Source organism: Salvelinus fontinalis, chromosome 6, assembly GCF_029448725.1.
Source record: "Salvelinus fontinalis isolate EN_2023a chromosome 6, ASM2944872v1, whole genome shotgun sequence".
NCBI lineage: Eukaryota > Metazoa > Chordata > Actinopteri > Salmoniformes > Salmonidae > Salvelinus > Salvelinus fontinalis.
In genome coordinates this window covers 51,072,342-51,095,765 of record NC_074670.1, presented here as the reverse complement: position 1 = coordinate 51,095,765, position 23,424 = coordinate 51,072,342, and the positions used below count along the sequence as shown (strand labels likewise).

The 23,424-nt window shown below is 43.7% G+C and overlaps 1 protein-coding gene across 1 annotated transcript in view; it reads right to left on the bottom strand.

Annotated features, from left to right (window-relative positions):
- LOC129858044 (vascular endothelial growth factor receptor kdr-like) overlaps positions 1 to 23,424 on the bottom strand; it is a 72,929-nt gene that overhangs the window by 45,094 nt on the left and 4,411 nt on the right. The window contains exons 2-10 of the mRNA XM_055926943.1: positions 16,662 to 16,749; positions 14,269 to 14,471; positions 11,078 to 11,205; positions 8,026 to 8,185; positions 5,877 to 6,013; positions 5,601 to 5,784; positions 5,279 to 5,405; positions 4,892 to 5,061; positions 3,170 to 3,326 (exon numbers count right to left, since the gene is read on the bottom strand). Coding sequence (XP_055782918.1) covers positions 3,170 to 3,326; positions 4,892 to 5,061; positions 5,279 to 5,405; positions 5,601 to 5,784; positions 5,877 to 6,013; positions 8,026 to 8,185; positions 11,078 to 11,205; positions 14,269 to 14,471; positions 16,662 to 16,749 — 1,354 coding nt within the window. The remainder of the gene's footprint in view (positions 1 to 3,169; positions 3,327 to 4,891; positions 5,062 to 5,278; positions 5,406 to 5,600; positions 5,785 to 5,876; positions 6,014 to 8,025; positions 8,186 to 11,077; positions 11,206 to 14,268; positions 14,472 to 16,661; positions 16,750 to 23,424) is intronic.

The following is a 23,424-nucleotide window of genomic DNA, read 5'->3' as shown; positions in this document are numbered from 1 at the left end:
AAGACGCTGTGTGGCCATGACATAATTTCCTGTATTTAATTAGTGGGAACCAGAAATGATACTATGGACCATCGATTGATAATATGGACCAGTGATAGCTGTCCAAACGGTTTGACAATGTGTCACTCTGAAACGGCAGGAATTAAACCCTAAGAAGCTCTGACTAACACCATAGCTTTTGTATGGCCTTTTAGGGTGCAGTGAGCTACAGCCCAGTTAAACCAGACTGCCTGCTGAGGGGAACAATCAGGCTGATAAGGAGCGAGGCGGTCAGGATGAAACTGCAGTGTGACAGGAAGCCCCATGCTATGCTTTTTATTTTATCCCTTATTTTACCAGGTAAATTGACTGAGAACACATTCTCATTTACAGCAACGACCTGGGGAATAGTTACAGTGGAGCGGAGGGGGAATAAATGAGACAACTGGAAGTTGGGGATGATTAGGTGGCCATGATGGTATGAGGGCCAGATTGAGAATTTAGCCAGGATTAACACCCCTACAATAAGTGCCATGGGATCTTTCGTGACCACACAGAGAGTCAGGACATCCTTTTAACATCCCATCCAAAAGACGGCACCCTACACAGGGCAATGTCCCCAATCACTGCCCTGGGGCATTGGGATATTATATATTTTTTAGACCAGAGGAAAGAAGGCCTCCTACTGGCCATTCATCACAACTCCCAGCAGCATCTGGTCTCCCATCCAGGGACTGACCAGGACCAACCCTGCTTTCACCTCGACTAACCTGTACCCCCACATATTGACTCGGTACCGGTACCCCCTGTATAGAGCCTCGTTATTGTTTTGTAATTTTCTTGTGTTACTTTTTGATTCGATTTTTTTACTTTAGTTCATTTAGTAAATTTTTTCTTAACTCTATTTCTTGAACTGCATTGTTGGTTAGGGGCTTTTAAGCAAGCATTTCACAGTAAGTTCTGCACCTGTTGTATTCAGCGCATGTGACAAATAACATTTGATTTGATTTGATTAGCTTCAGAGGCAATTCAGCAGTGGGATGCAGGGTGGTATGCTGCTGGCTATGCGTCACCTCGAACAGGAAACCCCCCCACTCTCTGGCCAGAGGAGATAAGCCTGTTCCCCAAACCTTATTGGGTCAACAAGGGACAGCTGATACCATCTTACCCTGCTGCTGATAAAGAAACCCCCCCCCTTCATCTCTCCCCATCTCCCGATCACTCTTTCTTTAACTCCCAACTGCTATCTGAGACGTTACGCTTCCCCAACCACAAGGGGACTGTGATTTGTGATTTATATGAGGTCCCATCCTGAAATGATAAGTGGTCAATTTGCAGTGACAGGTACTTGAAGTGGGTCTGAACTGTATAAAACAAACAGTTGGCTCAATCTGCCTCCAATCAGGCCGTGGCTGGCCTGGGCTGTTTCGAACATCGTTCTCCGGGGCTGCATTTCTTTGATAAATGAAGTCTGAAGCCACTCCCTCATTAGCTGTTGAAAAAACAAGCCCTTTTCAGCATCAAACGTTTATGAGCCACTGTTTCCATTGCCAGAGTTGATTATCTTTAGAGCTGCAGAAACGGGGCACTTTGACACAGCTTGACCCTCCGCCATTATTTCTGTCACAAATTTGGCGTACCAAGAGTGGGTTTTTAAACCAATAATTATGGATAATTAACAGAAGCACTTGTCAAGTTAAAGCGCATGAAGTGTAACATAATTCAGGCCCTCCGTTGTGAGGCCGTCCAGAGACGTGTTTTTCTAGCGGTGTTTTGTCCTGATAATCCCACGGTAATGGCCCATTGTTTGCCTGATTTTACGCCTCAGAAAGGACCCCTGCTGTCACTGACTGTGTTCTGGCTGCTCTGGCTTTCAGGGAATGTTCATGTTGTTAAAGGTTCATTAGCAGGTCGACATTCACGCCCACGTCACTCATACCACACGCTCTGTCCCGTTCAGCTTAATAAAAGCTTGGGGAGTCTGAGACTAATATATCCTCTATCCCCGCCCACAGAGCCAACGGCCACAAATGAGTGGGGAATTCTCCGGGGCTGCATTTCTTTGATAAATGACTGTATTTTGGGCCAGAGTCAATTAAAAGGATGCAGGCATGCTTATGGAGAAGGAGCCCCGGGCTTGCCCGGTGGTTCTGGACTCCAGACTCACACAGATGATCTGGTTTTGTGTCTGTCTTTGTATGTGTGTCTGTCTTTGTATGTGCATCTGTTCTTGTATGTGTGTCTGTCTGTCTGTTTGTCTGTCTGTCTGATTGTCTTTCTATGTGTGTCTGTCTGTCTGTTTGTCTTTGTATGTGTGTCTGTCTGTCTGTTTGTCTTTGTATGTGTGTGTGTCTGTCTGTTTGTCTTTGTATGTGTGTCTGTCTGTCTGTTTGTCTTTGTATGTGTGTCTGTCTGTTTGTCTTTGTATGTGTGTCTGTCTGTCTGTTTGTCTTTGTATGTATGTGTGTCTGTCTGTTTGTCTTTATATGTGTGTGTGTCTGTCTGTTTGTCTTTGTATGTGTGTCTGTCTGTCTGTTTGTCTTTGTATGTGTGTCTGTCTGTCTGTTTGTCTTTATATGTGTGCGTGTATCTGTCTGTTTGTCTTTGTGTATGTGTGTGTGTCTGTCTGTACGATCCAGTTCCAATACTGTGACAGCTGAGCTCAGCGTCCAACAAATCTAAACACTCATCCAAAACATAACCAGGAGGTGCACTGGCTAAGACAAAGCTGGTCTGCTTTACCAATCATGTCTATTCATACAGGCCCGAGAGTGGACAATAAAACTCAAGGCAGTGTGGACAAGGCAGTGTTTTACCATACCTACAGAAATAACTATAAATGCACAGTGACCCCTGGATGAGAAAACACACAACACTCCCTATGACCTATCTCTGTTCTCTGCATGAAACTGGCCATTTCTGTCATTCGAAACTGTAGTCAGATGGTCTTGGTGACTAAGTATGGTTTACAGAAAAACAACGAAAGTACCTTACCAGTGAAGGAACATTGTGAAAGTGAAAAACAAGAAGTGAAGAATGCAGAATTGTGTTACTGGAAGCGTTAAGGTTAAAAGGCACTGATGCAGTACAATAATTCAAAGAAAATGGTCTTCACAGTTTAGTTAATGATTTAGTCCCCCCCCCCCCCACCCCCGGATAAACAGGCCAGGATGGTGTGTCGGTGACTCACTCTTTGTCGGTGGGGTCAGGGTGGCATGGTTGCCAGAGCCACGTGATGTCGGGCATGGGCACTCCAAAGGCGGTGCAGGTTAGCTGGTGCTGCTTGCCGAACATGTATGGTTGGACGTCCACCGAGGCCACCTCCTCTTCTGAGATCATAGGCCTCACTGAGACACAGACAAAGAGATCAGACACTGTTGCATTAACCGTTACACTACCTGGCTGTTGGAGGTCATAATGTCTTTATAAAGATAGAGGTCCGTCATCATGATGAATAACCATGGAAAAGGTGCCATCAACATCCAGTTGTCATCGAGCCTCAGAGAGTGGGCTTTGAAGTGCTTGAAAATGGCTGAGTGATTGCATTGCCCTGATACCCTGTGGTTGTCCATCACATCAGGTTGTCACAGTGTCCCAGAGCCTGACCTCTACCCTGCTGCCTCTGGGACAGATGTGGCCCTATACCCAGGCCCAGGTCAGTGGATCAGCAGTGTGGGAGAACACAGCAGTAATCAACACCAGACTGACTGGTGGACGGACACAGACAGACTGGATGCCATCCCCAGGAAAATGTTCACATCAGTTAATCATTGTCAACCAGTCAGTGTGTGTGTGTGTGTGTTTGTTTTGTTTGTATGCCTGGATGCATTGGTGAGGCTGAGGCTGAAGTCGTAACATGGTTTCTCTCAGCAATGTCCTCAGTTCAAGCCCCGGCTGCTGAATATTTGAGATCTGAAGCACTGGGGCTGAACTTCAAACGCTTGATGAACGATGTTTAAAATTGTTGCCTAACTGTTCCCAGGAATCTCTTGATTTCTCCTTCCATTGTTTTTGTCTGTGAGAGTGGGTCATTTTTTTGCCATTCCAATAACTATGTTGCGTTGAGCAATCGGGACAGCAAGTGTCCATAGATAACATTTATATGAGGGAGAGAGGGGGCTGATCTTTCCACTTTGGCATGGTAGGGGGATTCCTGGGTAATGTGCAGGGAATGGGATGGAAATACTTTGTTATGCATTCTTTTGCCCCCCGTCGCCAGCTTGGAGTAGTATCTGAGTGGCACACGTGTTGCTCAACAGAGTTCTTAAGGGCAGGCCGATTGCACTCTCCCGCTCTCCATCCAACACACGATCAAAGCCCCAGAACATAACACCGACCACTTCTACAACCGCTGGTGTTAACAACCATCAGTATTTACATGGCAATCATTTCAATATATTTGTTTGAACAGTCTTTGCTAAAGCATATAAAGTACACAAATAGCCCTATATAATGGACAGAACACGGCTGTTTACACAAGTGGTGCTGGTCCAGATGGGCTACATACACATGGAGAGGATGTAAACAAATGATTGCCCAAGATGACGCTTATAATGGAGTTATGTCCATCCCTGCCTTAGCTCAGTGAGACCTTGCCTTCACGCAGTACCAGTTCCGAACGCACTGACCCACCGTAGATGGTGACCTTGGCTGAGGCGTGCTTTTTGTTCCCCATCTCAGCGTTCCCTATCTCAGCCGTGCACCTGTACGTGAGGAGCTAGAGAGGCTGGGTTCCTGTCATACTGCAGGCCAGGACCAACCGGGGGCTTGAACCCAATGTGCCGAGGCTGGTCAAAATGCTGAGGCCCAAAGTCCAGGCCATTGCTTTATTTCCTCAGGATGGCCAGTCATTTGGAGGGACAAGGAATGGGGTATAGGATGGGATAGAGCGGCGATTTAAAAGGAGCTTTACCTCGGACTACCAGAGTGTAGCTGAGATTCCTGTAGAGGCCTCTCTCCTTGTTGCCCAGGGCGATGGTGAAGACCCCGGCATCCTTCTGCTTCACGTCCTTGATGAGTAGGTTGTAGCCTGAAGACTCGTAACAAGTGGAGTTCTCGTTGATGGGGACGCCATCCTTATACCTGGGAACGAGATACACCAACATTTGCTTTAGAAGTTCAGCTCATCATAATGTACTGATATGAAAGTTGTGATGATAATTAGTGAGCAACTCCATATCCCAAATCAAATACTCGCATGCGTCAGTTTAGTGCACACAGTCACAACAGAGCTATTATATTCAGACAGGAGTTGACAATACACACAGTGAAATGTCCCAGCAGCTGAACTCAGTCTCACCATGTGATGGTGTCGGTTGGTGGCAGTGCATTGACCTTGGGTTCAAACATCAGCTTGTTTCTACCCTCTGTGTAGACTACTCTCCTGGCCCATTCATTCTTATAGGACACATTCAGGTATGGATGTTCTGAAATCACACGGGAGAAGACCAATGATGAAAGCATTAAAACGACTGTAGAAAAACAACAGTATAAATGTACTATCAATGAGGTCACACAATGAATGCCCAAGATGACCCTTACAATGGAGTTATGTCTGTCTCTGCCTTAGCTCAGAGAGACCTTGCCTTCTCGCAGTACCAGTTCCTTAAACACTGACCCACCGTAGATGGTGACCTTGGCTGAGGCCTGTTCCTTTTTTCCCATCTCAGCGTTCCCTATCTCCGCCGTGCACCTGTACATGCCCCTGTCGTCCATGGTGATGTTGGACAAGGTGATGGCTTTGTACATCCTGGTGATCAAAGCCGGATTCTCTCTGATCTTATTGACGGTGGGGTTCCGATTGACCTGGGGACGCAAAGGCATTCATCAACAACCCTGAAACATTGACCAGTAATTGACCAGTAATCTTAAAAGATGTTGAATGACTAAGAACTTACCATCCTCTTTGGGTATTCCCATTGGAAGTTGATCCTTCCGTTGAAGGTGGTCTCTGCAGAGCAGTTGAGGACCAGAGTATCTCCCACTAACAGCTTGATACGTTCAGGGTTGATCTTTACGTTCCTCAGGAAGTTAGCTATGCAAGCAGAGTTAGAAGGGAAGACACAGTGAAAATGAATCAACATCCTCAGTAATTCCTCTGTCTCTCCTGGCCCTTTCCTGCAGTCACATGACCGAGTGGCTTCATGGGTGGAATGTTACTAATATTTTTCATAATTTCATCATTAATAAACATTGTTTAAAGAAACCCTCAGACAATCTGATGCTTCTATGTGAAACGGTTTTGCTATATTTCAGTCTTCTGTAATGTACACTACCGTTCAAAAGTTTGGGGTCACTTAGAATGTCCTTGTTTTATGTCCTTGTTTTTGAAAGAAAAGCACATTTTTGGCCCATTAACATACATCAAATTGATCAGAAATACAGTGTAGACATTGGTAATGTTGTAAATGACTATTGTAGCTGGAAACGGCAGATTTTCATAGAATATCTACATAGGTGTACAGAGGCCCATTATCAGCAACCATCACTCCTGTGTTCCAATGGCACGTTGTGTTAGCTAATCCAAGTTTATCATTTTAAAAGGCTAATTGATCATTAGAAAACCCTTTTGCAATTATGTTAGCACAGCTGAAAACTGTTGCCTTAATTAAAGAAGCAATACAACTGGCCTTCTTTAGACTAGTTGAGTATCTGGAGCATCAGCATTTGTGGGTTTGATTACAGGCTCAAAATGGCCAGAAACAAAGACCTTTATTCTTAAACTCGTCAGTCTATTCTTGTTCTGAGAAATGAAGGCTATTCCATGCGAGAAATTGCCAAGAAACTGAAGATCTCGTACAACGCTGTGTACTACTCCCTTCACAGAACGGCGTAAACTGTCTCTAACCAGAATAGAAAGAGGAGTGGGAGGCCCCGGTGCACAACTGAGCAAGAGGACAAGTACATTAGAGTGTCTAGTTTGAGAAACAGACGCCTCACAAGTCCTCAACTGGGAGCTTCATTAAATAGTACCCGCAAAACACCAGTCTCAAGAGGCAACTCTGGGTTACTGGCCTTCTAGGCAGAGTTGCAAAGAAAAAGACATATCTCAGACTGGCCAATAAAAATAAAAGATTAAGATGGGCAAAAGAACACAGACACTGGACAAAGGAAGATTGGAAAAAAGTGTTATGGACAGACAAATCTAAGTTTGAGGTGTTCGGATCACAAAGAATAACATTTGTGAGACGCAGAAAACATGAAAAGATGCTGAAGGAGTGAACCATCTGTCATCATGGTGGAGGCAATGTGATGGTCTGGGGGTGCTTAGGTGGTGGTAAAGTGGGAGATTTGTACAGGGTAAAAGGGATCTTGAAGAAGGAAGGCTATCACTCCATTTTGCAATGCCATGCCATACCCTGTGGACGGCGCTTAAGTGGAGCCAATTTCCTCCTTCAACAGGACAATGACCCACAGCTCCAAAATATGCAATAACTATTTAGGGAAGAAGCAATCAGCTGGTATTCTGCCTATAATGAAGTGGCCAGCACAGTCACCAAATCTCAACCCTATTGAGCTGTTGTGGGAGTAGCTTGACCTTATGGTACGTAAGAAGTGCCCATCAAGCCAATCCAACTTGTGGGAGGTGCTTCAGGAAGCATGGGGTGAAATCTCTTCAGATTACCTCCACAAATTGACAACTAGAATGCCAAAGGTATGCAAGGCTGTAATTGCTGTAAATTGAGGATTCTTTGATGAAAGCAAAGTTTGAAGGACACAATTACTATTTCAATTAAAAATAATTATTTATAACCTATTAATTTTGCAGTTCAAAAAATAAGGACATTTCTAAGTGACCCCAAACTTTTGAATGGTAGTGTATATCAAGTGCTATATTGGGATGCTATTTTTATTTTTATTTCAACTCTATATCTGACATGGTACAGGAGTATTATTTCTTTAAGCCCATAAACATGTGTGTGAGGTGTATACTTTTGTGTCAAAGTAGATTTGTTTTAGACTACCAAGAAACACTCTGTGTAACCCTGATTTAGCTCACTGCAATACAAGGTTAAAAGCTCAATTAGAAAAGGAGAAGTTACTCACTTTGCCTCAGAGGGATGTACTGCGACTGGACCTGTTGGTCATTGACGCTGGTGACACAGGTCAGGAGACGAAAGGATTCGTAGGGACCATATGGGATCACAAAGCCTATTTTGGGGTCCCATTTCTTCAATTGTTCTATCTCCTCTGATAAGGGTGGCAGCTGTAAGAAGAGACAGGTAGCAAAGTGTTTGTCAAAGGGCTTATATGTTTAGTCACACTTCTAGTTCTGCAGTCTTTAAAAAGCACTCAGCCAGTCAGACTAAAATACGATGTGGGCAACTGGCTTTGATATGAAACTCCACACTCCAATGAGCTCAGTTGGAGATGACAGCCCATTAGAACCAACTTCTAATTCATTTTCATGGTTTTATGGAGTGTAACTATCACAATTATCCACACAGCGATGCACGGAGCACTGTTGACTTTGAACAAGGGATGAAATGGATGGACGTGGCCAAGGCCTACCACTGCAGTTGTTTGTTCTCCAGCCAAGTGTTATGCTGCTGGGAGAGGAGCGAGAGGGGAAGGAAGGAAGTAGGTAGGAAGGAAAGATAAATGCCAGAGATCTTCCAGTAGCAGGGAGGTCACACAGCCCACTAACTTTGCCATCCGAATAAGACGTATGAGGTCTGGCATCATGTCAACATGCAACAGAAGACGCACTCTGTTCATTGTTGCACATAATTTATAGGAAGGCCGTCTCGTGTTATAGGATACTGTAATAAGACAAGGAGCTTGGTCACTGTGACCCAGTACCCTACACCCAGCTCCTTCGAGAGAGATTTCCTCCTATAGTTTTATTAAAAACCACTTAACCTTCCTCAGGAGCACCATCGGCCTACTGTTGTTGTTTTTTTAATTCTACCCCCTTTTTCTCCACAATTTCATGTTATCCAACTACTATCCAGTTACGATCCAGCGCCTTAGACCGCTGCGCCACTTGGGAGGCCCCGGCCTATTGTTTTTGACTGGATACAGTGCCTTGCAAAAGTATTCATTCCCCTTGGCATTTTTTTCCTATTCTGTTGCATTTCAACCTGTAATTTAAATAGATTTTTATTTGGATTTAATGTAATGGACATACACAAAATAGTTCAAATTGGTGAAGTGAAATGAAAAAAATAACTTGTTTCAAAAAATAAAAATAAATTAAAAACGGAAAAGTGGTGCGTGCATATGTATTCACCCCCTTTGCTATGAAGCCCCTAAATAAGATCTGGTGCAACCAATTACCTTCAGAAGTCACATAATTAGTTAAATAAAGTCCACCTGTGTGCAATCTAAGTGTCACATGATCTGTCACATGATCTCAGTATATATACACACCTGTTCTGAAAGGCACCAGAGTTTGCAATACCACTAAGCAAGAGGCACCACCATGCAAGCGGCACCATGAAGACCAAAGAGCTCTCCAAACAGGTCAGGGACAAAGATGTGGAGAAGTACAGATCAGGGTTGGGTTATAAAAAAATATCCAAAACTTTGAACATCCCACAGAGGGTCGCCCACCAAAACTCATGGACCATGCAAGGAGGGCATTAATCAGAGAGGCAACAAAGAGACCAAAAATAACCCTGAAGGAGCTGCAAAGCTCCACAGCGGAGATTAGAATATCTGTCCATAGGACCACTTTAAGTCGTACACTCCACAGAGCTGGGCTTTACGGAAGAGTGGCCAGAAAAAAGCCATTGCTTAAAGAAAAGAATAAGCAAACACGTTTGGTGTTTGCCAAAAGGCACGTGGGGGACTCCTCAAACATATGGAAGAAGGTACTTTGGTCAGATGAGACTAAAATTGAGCTTTTTGGCCATCAAGGAAAACGCTATGTCTGGCACAAACCCAACACCTCTCATCACCCCGAGAACACCATCCCCACAGTGAAGCATGGAGGTGGCAGCATCATGCTTTGGGGATGTTTTTCATCGACAGGGACTGGGAAACTGGTCAGAATTGAAGGAATGATGGATGGTGCTAAATACAGGGAAATTCTTGAGGGAAACTTGTCTGAATTTAAATTCCAGAGATTTGAGACTGGGACGGAGGTTCACCTTCCAGCAGGACAATGGCCCTAAGCATACTGCGCTAAAGCAACACTCGAGTGGTTTAAGGGGACACATTTAAATGTCTTGGAATGGCCTAGTCAAAGCCCAGACCTCAATCCAATTGAGAATCTGTGGTATGACTTAAAATTGCTGTCCATCAGCGGAACCCATCCAACTTGAAGGAGCTGGAACAGTTTTGCTTTGAAGAACGGGCAAAATCCCAGTGGCTTGATGTGCCAAGCTTATAGAGACATGCCCCCAATAGACTTGCAGCTGTAATTTCTGCAAAAGGTGGCTCTACAAAGTATTGACTTTGGGGGGGGTGAATAGCTATGCACGTTCAAGTTTTCAGTTTTTTTGTGATATTTCTTGTTTGTTTCCAATAAAAAATATTTTGCATCTTTAAAGTGGTAGGCATGTTTTGTAAATAAAATGATACAAACCCCCAAAAAATACATTTCAATTCCAGGTTGTAAGGCAACAAAATAGGAAAAATGCCAAGGGGGGTGAATATTTTCACAAGCCACTGTATGTATTGCTTTTTAGACCAGCATTTCCTGGACAAGATGTTTATAACAGGAGGTCTTCTATATTTAGAGAGAGATTTTATTCGGCAGAAAAAGTATATTGGAGGACCTTCCTGTTCTTAGCAGGAAGCAGACAGGATGACTCCCTCTCCTGCCCCTGAGCTTCCCCTCTCTGTGGCCACTGTCTGTTCCCGAATGCTTGAGTGGCCTACCGTTTGATGGGTGTGAGAACTCCAAAGATGCCCATAGTGTAGAGCCCTTGTGTTTATCATGTCTCTTTGCGATCTTGACTTTAGTGACATCAATGGCAGACTTCTCTTTCAGAAAAAGGTCCACTCTGGTAAAGTAATCAGTCTGATGCCCATACTGTCTCATAGCGTGGACAACTGGTCAACATTGGTTAGTATCATAATAAATGCTAACATTTGCTCTCTTGTGAAAGAGAATGTGAACACAGAAACTAATAATCATAAAAAGTCTTACCCCTTCAAGAGTGACAATCTGGTCAGGAGAAGTTGTTCTACAGGGAATCACTAGGGTGGCCTCATGTCTGTATGTAAACAAGGTGTCTGGAATGGGGAAATGGTGCTCCACAAACGGATGCTGGTGATCTGTAGAACAAATGAAAGAGAATATCAATAATTACTCTATGAATTTAATTAATTTAATTAGCTGTATTTTATTAAAAGTAGGGGTGAGCCTCCCGAGTGGCGCAGCTGTCTAAGGCACTGCAACGCAGTGCTTGAGGTATCACTACAGACCCGGATTCAATCCCAGGCTGTCACACAGCTGGATGTGACTGGGAGACCCATGAGGCGGTGCACAATTGATCCGGGTTAGGGGAGGGTTTGGCCGTCCGGGATTTCCTTGTCCCATCGAGCTCTAGCGACTCCTTGTGGCGGGCCGGGTGCCTGCAAACTGACCACGGTCGCCAGCTGGACAGTGTTTCCTCCCACACATTGCTGTGGCTGGCTTCCGGGTTAAGCGAGCAATGTGTTAAGAAGCAGTGCGGCTTGGCAGGGTCGTGTTTCGGAGGACGGATGGCTATCGACCTTCGCCTCTCGCGAGTCCATCAGGGGGTTGCAGCGATGGGACAAGACTGTAACAACCAATTGGATATCACGAAAAAGGGGTAAAAGTACCAACATCAACAACAAAAAAGTAGGGGGGGAGAAAGTCTGTTTTTTAAGTTAAAATCTTAAAATCTGTTTTTTAAGTTCAGTAGAGTCAGGGTAATGTCAGGCCATCTATCTCACACAGAGATCAAACAGAATCTCCCGACTAGTGAGATCAGCTCATTCTCCGAACCCCCTCCCGCTCCTCCTGCTAGGTGCAGCTTTGGATAAAGAAACAGGATGGAGATAGCTATGATAGCTCTATCACAGCTCCAGCCTTTCTCACCAGGGCAGGCATCCAATGCCTCTCTGACTGTTCTTTCACAGACCTGCTGTGTGAACTTTGCTGTTACACAAATACTTGGGTGATTTGTGCGAGGCTGAGCTGTTTTGGCGTGATAGAATGGACTAGTATTTGTAAAACAAATATGGAAAATGATCTAATAAACAGTTGAAAGTCTTTGAAAGAGGCCTGGTTAGACTAAACATGGGGCTACCAGGCTGTCAGATCGCCAGAGGAGGCAGAGAGACCAGCCAGGGAATCAGGCTAGGACCTCAACCTAAGGAGTCTAGTACTTTTGCATCGCAATTTTAAGTTGGCATGAAATATCAGCATCTGTTCTGAAGGCCAGATATTAAGAAACATTTGTGCACACACTTCACAGGAGCTGGACAAAAAGATGTCCTGGACAAAAACATATGTCCAGACAGAGATAGAAAGGAACTCACTGTTGGTTTCATCCACAAAAGGTTATTCGTCAGGCTTGTCATTCTTATCTTTCTGCCCAGATGTTCCATGAGACCGACCCCCACCACAGTCCCTCAGACTAAGACCTTGACACTTTTGAAGGGACACTGATGGCTATCTCAACTATGGTAATGTTTTAATGTATTTAGTGTTGCCTTGCAATGCTCTCACTAAGGAGCTATTTGCACGTGTTTGTACGTGCAGTTAGTCTGTTTCGTAGAGGTCACTCTCTAAATTTTGAGGGAGGACTAAGCCTGTAACTTGGGAGAGGCAATAGCTGGTGTCGTGCGAGGCTCCAGGTGAGACTGACTGGAAAAACAACAGCCGGAAATAATAGCCAATGACAAGGGCTTCCAATGTGATACACTCTCCTTCCCTGTCCCAGAAGGAGTCAGGAAGAGGGGGAAAAGCCTTTCCCCCTGTTAGAGGCACAACTCAGTTCCTTCTGTATGGCTTGGACTAGACTCCTTAAAATAAAATATCCCCTCTCAACATGCAGTCATATATCTGTAATTACAACCATCTTCTTTACAACATGTGGAGAGTTATGACTGTTGTTGTCCGCTAAATGAGGTGTGGAATGGAGCCTCTCCTTTATTTATATATATATATATATATATATATATATATTTTAAAATCTTATTCTGTCTTTTTTTCTGAAAGACTGGCTGGCTTCCAGCTCTTGTATCATGCATGAAGATGTCAGGCTGCTCAGTGACCATGGCTCTAGCCTGGCCCTTAAGAGCCTCTGTTGTTCTAATAGCTGTCTCAGTTTAAACCGTACTCCACTGTAGGCGTCGGCCCATTTAAAATCACCCCCTGTTCTTTAGAGGGAATTTGTTGAACATATGCTGTTCTGAAACAAACCAACTCTAACGAAAAATATGAAAAAAAAACATACAGATCAGGAGTGAAAAAGGTCCTTATCGGCATTAAAATGAACAAAATCCAACAAACTATTTAAATCACAAAGGGGGATCCTTTTCATATCAACTTTCACACGCTGGGAGCTATTTGCTTATTATGGACTTCATGCTAGAGCTCTGCTACCCGACCTGAGCCTGATGGGCCCCGACATTATACATCGGGTTAGGGCTGGGAAGGGCCTGTTTTTTCATCAATTACTAAGGTACAGGTAGGGCTCGGGTATCACTAAACTGATCATTAACATTTTGAAGCTGAGCCAATTGCTCGTGTTTTGCTTCAAAGTACATATCATAGTGTCAGAAGTGCTTGAACCTCATCAAATATAACACTAGAACATTGACCGAGTCCACAGGAGAGAATATTTTAACAGAAAAAGTCATGTTCCTTGAATTTTATCGGAATTTAGATGGAGAAAAAGTAGCTAGTTTACAGCTAACTGCTCTCTGTCTTGTCATTGAGCATAACAGCAAGCAGAGGCATCGCTATGGATACTCATACAAGCAGAGCCATGCACAGAGCGCATGTAGAGCGAGCAGCACAGAGAGGGGGAGAACAGACAGAGACGGCTAATAGATCCTAACAAAGGAAGTTATTTCTTATTTCGCGTTCAGGCAAGTCCAGCCCTAAAATTTGGTAGAAGCAATCGGGCCTGGGTAGGGTATGGCCTGAACGTCTCGGGCATGGGTAGGGCTTGGGCTTAAAATGCATGCCCGAACAGGGCACTACTTCACGCAAGAATGTCATTATAGAACTCAACAATGATGATTTACTCTGTCAACATACACTTTATACTGTATGTAAAACCCGTTGGGCTGCAGATACAGCATTGTATGAAAGGGGCTATACCATTGGGAAATGTCTGAACAGTATAAAGCGGGACTCACCTTTGACGTAGATGTAGGTGGAGCTGAAGTCGGCGGAGGGCTGGGTGTACCTGCAGCTGTAGAGGCCCGTGTCGTTGGGGCTCAGGTGGCTCACCAGCAACTTACTGCAGTGGGCGTGCACCCGAGGCTCACACTCCTCCACACGCACCCCCTCCGAGGTGACGTCCCGCCAGGGCAGCCTCCAGTGCAGTTGGGCGGCACCTCTGATAAAGACACAGCAGAAGTAAACCCTAAGAACTGATAGAGGATCAGATATTATTTTGTGTCCCTAATGGTTCAAATGTGGATTGAGGGTAGGGAAATCGGATTCTAGATCTGTGGTTAAGGGCAACATCTAAGTCAAGCGACAAAGTACAGAGGGTCTGAGAGGGTCAGTCAGACCACCTGCATCATCCCTTTCTTATTACCCTCCTACCCCCACTAGGGCTCTGGGTCGTCACCCTCAGGTCAGCAGCATCACCAAGTCAAATACCTTCATTGTCTCACCTGATTTATGCACACAAACATACTCTCAAATGTTACAGGCACAAGCTCTTAAAGCTGGAATCCTTAATTGAAACAATAACAAAGCCGTCACTCAGCCTGGTGAAAATGTAACCTCTTTTAAATTCATAGACAGAGCTATGGGTGCAAGGACTGACCAACCATGATATCAAAATTATAGTTTTAACCATGTTTTTAGAAGATACAGTGTTTGTTTACATGTACATTGTTTAAAACAAGATTATATGTTGGGTTCTGATGGAGTACAACAGTTGAACTAAACTCATGAGGCATGTATACGTTATATTCTTCAAGAATCAATGGGTATATATAATTAATTAAGTCCAAAAATGGATGTAGCAACTAAGGATTCTAGTTTTAAGAATCCATCTGAACTTTAATTTAAATTTATTCAAATCCGTGTAAAATTTTGGCTTTGACCTGACTTGACAGATTATGTGTCTTTTCTGGTTTTTGATAGTGAATATTCTCAGGAAAAGAAAGAGATGCATGGTTTGCAATAATTATTCTGTGGGAATTTTTCCAGTGTCACACCATTTTGTTCCGGTTGCCAGTCGATTACGTCCAGCCCCTCCCTTCAAGCGTCTCAGATTATGTTTATTGGAAAGTGTTTAAAGGCTCTTCCAATAATCTGGAGTCATCTTGATAACTTGGATTTGCACATGGGGACATGGCTGGGGTCTCTGGGATGATGTGTTCAAATAACACATATTCCAAACAATGTCAGTTTTTAAGGTCCCATTAAAAACGATCCCAGAGGATCTTGAAACATTTCTCGCTGCATACCACTGCCTCTGCCTACAGCGCCTTGGGTCAAGCAACTTCAAACTCTCATCAAGAGGCTAGAAACCATAGTTTCAGTCCGGGGACTTTTTAGCACATGGCCTTGGAGGGAAGCGTCACATTAGGACCACAGGGGTTAACTTTCCTGAAGTGTCTAGAAAATGATATAAGGCTCTCTAAACGCTTAACAAATGTGTGCACTTCAGACAGACAGGGGTCCCATCGGCCCCCCGGAGGAATTTGGAACAGATTGATAAATGGGCAACACACTGGTTCCTGGCTGGGGGTGTAACTGCCTAGCTGCCTCTGTGGTCTGACGGTCTTGATGCTCCAGCAGTCCCTTTTACATTCCCTCTCCTTACTTTATCCTGGCCTAGCCTGTCTAATGGTGCCAGACAGGCTTTCTTGGCAGTCCAGAGAACAGCCAACCACTGGAGCAGGACCAGGAGCTAATAAATGACAGGGGAGGGGTGTTGGCATGAACCGTTTGGATTGTTGATGTAAGGCTTGCCAGGGAGTTCAGATTATTTCCCGTACCTCTATCATCAAAATGAATGGCCTATTTTAAAAGGCATTTACACTTTTTTGTTCTGTCCATATGACCTAACCAAGAAAACCCCAGAGTTGTAGAAAACAAGTATTTCCTTGTCTGGTTGTGTGGGCAGGAACAACTCCTGACTCTTGTGATGGGGCCCTATAGAGTACAGATGTAGAATATTAATTTGATCACCCTGTTGCATTTGAACTTTCCTGCAATGCAGTACTTTTAAATGTGTAATGTATTTGTAATTTCCACATTGAAATTTCAGACTTGATTTTCCCTTAAGAAAAATGTATCAACCCCTACAAAAATTTTCATTAATTATAATCCACATAATAATTCACATTTCCTGTTGCTGCGGGATTATTTTACTGCTGTAGCAAACTGGTTCAAATTAAGATCCTACATCTGTAAGTTAAAACATATTTTCTGTTGGGGAACTTGTTGGTTCAGTATGTGTGTGTGTGTTTGTGTGTGTTTGTTTGTTTGTTTGTGGGTATGTGTGTGTGTGTTTGTTTATGTGTGTGTGAATGTGTATGCGTGTGTGGGTGTATGTGTGTCATACCTGCAGGTGAGGGTGAGTGACTTCCCAGTGTGGCGAAGGTGTGTGTCCCCAGAGGGAAGCAGAAGAGGGGCCGGCAGGCTGACCTGACCTGTAAAACACACACACACACACACACATTCAGACATTGGCTAACACACTCAGTGGATACATTAATACACACTGCGCATTTCAAAGTGTCGCTTCATAGTAGTCTTACAGTAAACAACAAATTACACCATGCCTCTATTTACGGTCAACCAAATTACACCAGGCCTCTATACAGTCAACCAAATTACACCATTCCTATATTTACAGTCAACCTAATTACACCATTCCTCTATTTACAGTCAACCTAATTACACAATGCCTCTATTTACAGTCAACCTAATTACACCATGCCTCTATTTACAGTCAACCTAATTACACCATGCCTCTATTTACAGTCAACCTAATTACACAATGCCTCTATTTACAGTCAACCTAATTACACCATGCCTCTATTTACAGCCAAGCAAATTACACCATGCCTCTATTTACAGCCAAGAATCCTACAGTCTGACTTACTAGTGGTGTGACAAATTCCTTGGGAGTTTTTCCCCTGAGTCAGTGCAGCCCATGTTCTGGTCTACTCTGCTGCTGGATCTTATGCAAGTGGTGCTCTGCTGTGAAGGGGTCAGGGTTGGGGATGGGAGGGGTGGGGGTTGTTTCCGGTGCAGTCCGTGTAGGGTAGGGCTCTGGATGGATACTGGTCTGGTCTGGTAGTGATGAGCTATGTGAGTGTGTTAGAGGGGGGGGGGGGGGGGGGGGGGGGGGGGGGGGAGCAGCTGTGCACCTCAGCCAGCCAGACGGGTCAGTCACAACTGTGGAGAACCGGACAGACCCAGATGAGCTCTGCAACATGTCAACAAGCACTTCCTCCAGATCAATCAGTCAATCTAGCTTGGTGGGGACTCTCTCTCTCTTCCTCTCTTTCTCATAACACTTATTTGGGCAGATGTACTTTTTTATTGACCTCTGATCTTGTTGATGCTCTGTATGCTATTATTACATTTGTAGGGAAGAGCGACAAAAGGGGAGGTTGAAACGGGGGATTAAAAATCCCAGTTGGGTTTGGGCCTGGCTGAAGCTGTTGATAGGTGCTGCTCGCGGTGCTCAGCATAGGAAGCACTGTCATTCTCTCTGCTGTCCGTGAGGTGTGACGGTCTCATAAGTGATTTCCTTCTTTTGACTCTCTACTCCCCAAGCAGCTTGTGTACTGACAACCTGTGGTTTAGTCCGGTCGCCAGGCAAACATGTTCATTACATTTTCTCTTTAAGAGCGGATATCTACAGCGAAGCTTTTACTTGAGTCATACAGTATCCAGACGGTCAATGGAATTACACAACCAGGCTAATTCCCTGTGTGGACTCCAGAAACACACACACACACACACACAAATGCACGTGAACACAACACACACACAATCAAAAGTACACAGAGTTCGGATTTGTTTCACTGTGAGGGTCTGAACAGCTGTTGTCCAAGAATGAACTGCCCATGCCAATGTTGGCACTCAATATCAACTTCCCCCCCAAAATGTTATAACATCATTGTTTCGTATGAGTCCAAGGTTATTTGGAGGGGAAGGGATGTGGTCAAAGGTTTTTAAAATGATCAAAACATTCCTCTCAGTATGACAGAGTACTACAGTATAGGGTCTAAGTATACTACATTGCTCTCTTTAATACTTCTACTTATGCTAAACCTAAATCAGAGATCACAATCTTCAGACAAACACGTTATGACTCTGTCGTTATGACTTTTTTCTTATTGCCCATGTGTGTATTTACACATGGATGGATCAATGGGTACATAAACAAAGGCCTGAAGAATGTGACCGAGATTTCTAGGAAACGGTCCTGCATAAAGCTAATGTTTCCTAAAGCTCATATGTTGTCCATTAATGCTTTAAATAATATATATATTCCTAAAAAGTCTTATTTACTAGGGCTGGGAATTGCCAGGGACTTCACGATACGATATTATCATGATCCTTAGGTGCCGCTATGTATTGCGATCCTATACTGCGATCTTATTGCGATTTGATGTTGCAAACACTTTTCTCACTATATATGTCTGCTGGAGAGAGACAAGAGAGATCACGAGAAGATTTGTTTTGATCAGTCAGGGGAAACAAAGCTGAAAACATGTTGGCGCACTATTTAAAAGGGAAATGGAGAACAAGCTACAGGATGAAAAATACCGGATTTCTGGCGCAGGTACAGCCGACTAGTGCTAGCTAACACTACCTACAGTAGCAACAATTGGAGTCGACTATCTATATAATATCGTCCAAAAATAATATTGCGATATGTACTGTATGGATTTATTTCCCCGATCACTATTTTATTTGCTGTCTACAAATGGCCTCCGGTATACTAACTTGAGTCTCATTCAAAAACTCCACCACATTTGTTCCACACTTTGATCCACTTGCTTTTACATACTGTCTGCACAAAGTGTCTCTCTCTCTCTCTCACACACACACACACACACACACACACACACACACACACACACACACACACACACACACACACACACACACACACACACACACACACACACACACACACACACACACACACACACACACACATTACATACTACAACCTGACCTCACCACTCACTGGAGGGAAACTCTTCTCCTAAAACCAGGCAGTTCCCTCTGCTCTGCTCTGCAACAAACTACAGATGGATGGTTCCCACTTAAAAAGACCCCTCATCAAGCCGCCCGCCTTGTGTCCCCCCGCCCCCACCGAACAGCTCTGTGCCGCATTCCTCCAGTGGAACGCCTGAAAAATTCCAGAAATTGTGCTTGTTGTGATGGTTCAGTTCAGAGGGTCCAAGACCTGGTTCTCATTAGGAACCATAAAAGAAGAGGACAGGCATGGAACCAACAAAAAACAGAGAGAGAGCAAACACTATCTAATGCCTCTCTGGGTTGCCATATTTAGCTCACTGCTGGTTGGCGTTGGGCTCTTGTGACAGTTTTCAAACAGCAGTTGACATTGGTAGTGTTACTCTGGGACCTCCATTCATAATTCCCTAGCCTCCCTCTGTGCAGAGCTGGGGAAACAACAAAGAACAGGACATTGTGTTTTGAAAACACGTGTGGTCGTTACACTTTCAGGAAGGACTTTTGCTTTTGCTTATAAAAGGTTGGGATTCCAAGCTCTATTTGGACGTGTTTGGGGTCAAGCTAGATGGAAAGCATAAATTTAGTCAGAGAACAAACGAGGCCTCCAAACAATGACAAATTGACAGTTTTTAAACTAATCGAAATACTATCTTTGTGTCTAGTCCCCATGGAAATCAGTGTGCTCTTTAAAACACCCAAAATAGTTTCAGCTGTTTTCTGCCAGACACTGCCAGACACCAGACACTGAGCTGTTAATTGACTACAACTCAGCGTTCAACACCATCGTGCCTTTCAATCTCATGATTAAGATAAGAACCCTGGGCAGTGGTGGAAAAAGTACTCAATTGTCATACTTGAGTAAAAGTAAAGATGCATTAATAGAAAATGACTCAAGTAAATATGTAAGTCACCTAGTAAAATACTACTTGGGTAAAAATCTAAAAGTACTTGTTTTTAAATATACTTAAGTATCAAAAGTAAAAGTAAAAGTATAAATCATTTCAAATTCTTTATATTAAGAAAGCCAGAAGGCACAATGTTTGTGTTATTTTTATTTATGGATAGCCAGGGGCACACTCAGACATTATTTACAAATGAAGCATTTAGTGAGTCCACCAGATCAGAGGTAGTAGGGATGACCAGGGATGTTCTCTTGATAAGTGCGTAAATTGGACCATTTTCCTGTACTGCTAAGCATTCAAAATGTAACGAGTACTTTTGGTTGTCAGGAAAAATGTATGGAGTAAAAGGTACATCATTTTCTTCAGGAATGTTGTGAAGTAAAAGTAAAAGTTGTCAAAAAAATATACATAGTAAAATACAGATACCCCCCAAAATACTTAAGTCGTACTTTAAAGCATTTTTTGTTAAGTACATTACACCACTGACCCTGGGATTAAACACCTCCCTCTGCAATTGAATCCTAGACTTCCTGATGGGCTGACCCATGGTGGTGAGGGTTGGCAACAACACATCCGCCACACTGACCATCAACACAGAGGCCCCTAAGGGGTGCGTGCTTAGTCCCCTCCTGTACTCCCTGTTCCCCCACGACTGCGTGGGGGAATCGACTCAGCACAACTCCAACATCATCATTAAGTTTGCAGATGGCATGACGATGGTAGGCCTGATCACCGTCAACTATGAGACAGCCTACAGGGAGGAGGTCAGAGACCTGGCAGTGTGGTGCCAGGACAACAACCTCTCCCTCAACGTCAGCAAGACAAAGGAGCTGATTGTGGACTACAGGAAACGGAGGGGCTAGCACGCCCCCATTCACATCGAAGGAGCTGTAGTGGAGCGGGTTGAGAGCTTCAAGTTCTTCGGTGTCCACATCACTAAAGATCTATCAATGGTCCAAACACATCAACACAGTCATGAAGAGGGCCCAACAACGCCTCTTCCACATCAGGAGGTTAAAAGGATTAGACATGGGCTCTCAGATCCTCAAAAGGTTCTATAGCTGCACCATTGAGAGCATCTTGATTGGCTGCGTCACCGCTTGGTATGGCAACTGGCATCCGACCACAAGGCGCTACAGTGGATAATGCGTACGGCCCAGTAAATCACTGGGGCCGAGCTCCCTGCGATCCAGGACCTCTATACCAGTCACCCAAGTCATAGACTGTTATCTGCTACGGCACTGCAAGCGGTAGCGATGCACCAAGTCTGGAACCAACAGGATGCTGAACAGCTTCTACCCCCAAGCCATAAGACTGCTAAATAGTTAGTTAAATAGTTAACCAACAGCTACCTGGAATATTTGCATTGACCCTTTTTGCACTAATCTCTTTTGACTCTTCTCTTACGCTGCTGTTACTATTTATTATCTATCCCGTTCCCTAGCCACTTCATCTCTACCAATATTTACATATCTTCCTCAATTACCTTGTACCCTACCCGTGCTAATCGACTCGGTACTGGTACCCTGGGTATATAGCCAAGTTATAATTTCTCATTGTGTATTTATTCCTGGTGTTATTACATTTCTATTTATTCCTGGTGTTATTACATTTCTATTTATTCCTGGTGTTATTACATTTCTATTTATGCCTGGTGTTATTACATTTCTATTTATTCCTGGTGTTATTACATTTCTATTTATACCTGGTGTCATTACATTTCTATTTATTCCTGGTGTTATTACATTTCTATTTATTCCTGTTGTTATTACTTTTTTATTTATTCCTGTTGTTATTGTTAGCTATTATTTATATTTTTCTCTCTGCATTGTTGGAAAGGACCCGTCAGTAAGCATTTCACTGTTAGTCTAAACCTGTTATTTACCAAGCATGTGACAAATACAATTTGATTTGATGTTAAATCCTTTAGGTAAGAAACTGCTGCTGAACCCAATATGATGCCGCTTAAGGGTTTGGACTGGGGATTTCCTCCCAAACACAGTCATCTCATACCATAATAATGGGGTTTTATTACGCAGTTTTACACACGAGCTGTTGGCAACTAGCCTGGACTGCCTGGCTACTGCCACATTCAGACTCTCACTTTCTCTCGTTCTCTCTCTCTTCCTCTTTAAAGTGCTGGGAATAATGTATGGAATTCCCTCATGTCTCTGTGTGCTTCCCGTCCTACCATATACCAGTAAGGCAGTCTCTGGAGTGAGGGTGAGGGTGAGAGGATATATTTTGGGGTTTTCAAGGCAAAAACAACAATGAGGAATAATGACTCCCTCGTTTAACCTTGCCACTCCATCTCTTTGTAAGTCCAACATGGGGAACAAAGGGCAGAGAGAGGATGGTGGGGGGACACTCCTTTATAAAAGAGAAAGGTCAGAGGCTTGTGAGTCATATTCGCTGCAGTGTGTCCATGGATACAGCAGAGTAGCATAACAGCAGCCAGCTATAGTCAATCAGTTTCCACCGACATGATCACTGGCTTCCTGTACCGCACTGGGCCACCATTTTATACCTCAATGGCACATTATAACATTTGCACACATTTTTCACAATATATTTCGTTTAAGCAACTGGCTTTAACACTACTGTGAATTTCCCAAACAAGGAACTTAAAATATTCCATTATTAATTTTAAGGCTTTAGTGGCTCACAGTTGGTGGGCTATAATTGATTGTGAGGTTACATTGGGGTTAACTTGTCCTGCACTGTTATATTCATTGCCTCATGGCGTGACGATACAGCCATCCCACTGCGATGTTGTTCTGAGACAGTGGTATTTTGTGAGTTGTCTTTGGGTTGATTATGTCAGAACAAGCACACAGAAAGACAAACTCACAAGATGTTCTATGCTCTGGTGGCAGATTGACAACAGAGAGCTGAAAACATTGACAAGAGTTGGGACCCCCTGACAAAATAAGTTGCTACTACTACTACTCTTCCTGTGCAGTTAGAGTTTCTCCTCACGTGTTGAGAATACACTCTCACACTGGGTCCTTCCGAAATCACTGCACTTTGTCAACAATATGGGTCCTTCAGAAATCACTGCACTTTGTCAACAATATGTGTCCTTCAGAAATCACTACACTTTGTCAACAATATGGGTCCTTCAGAAATCACTGCACTTTGTCAACAATATGGGTCCTTCAGAAATCACTGCACTTTGTCAACAATTTGGTTAAGACAACA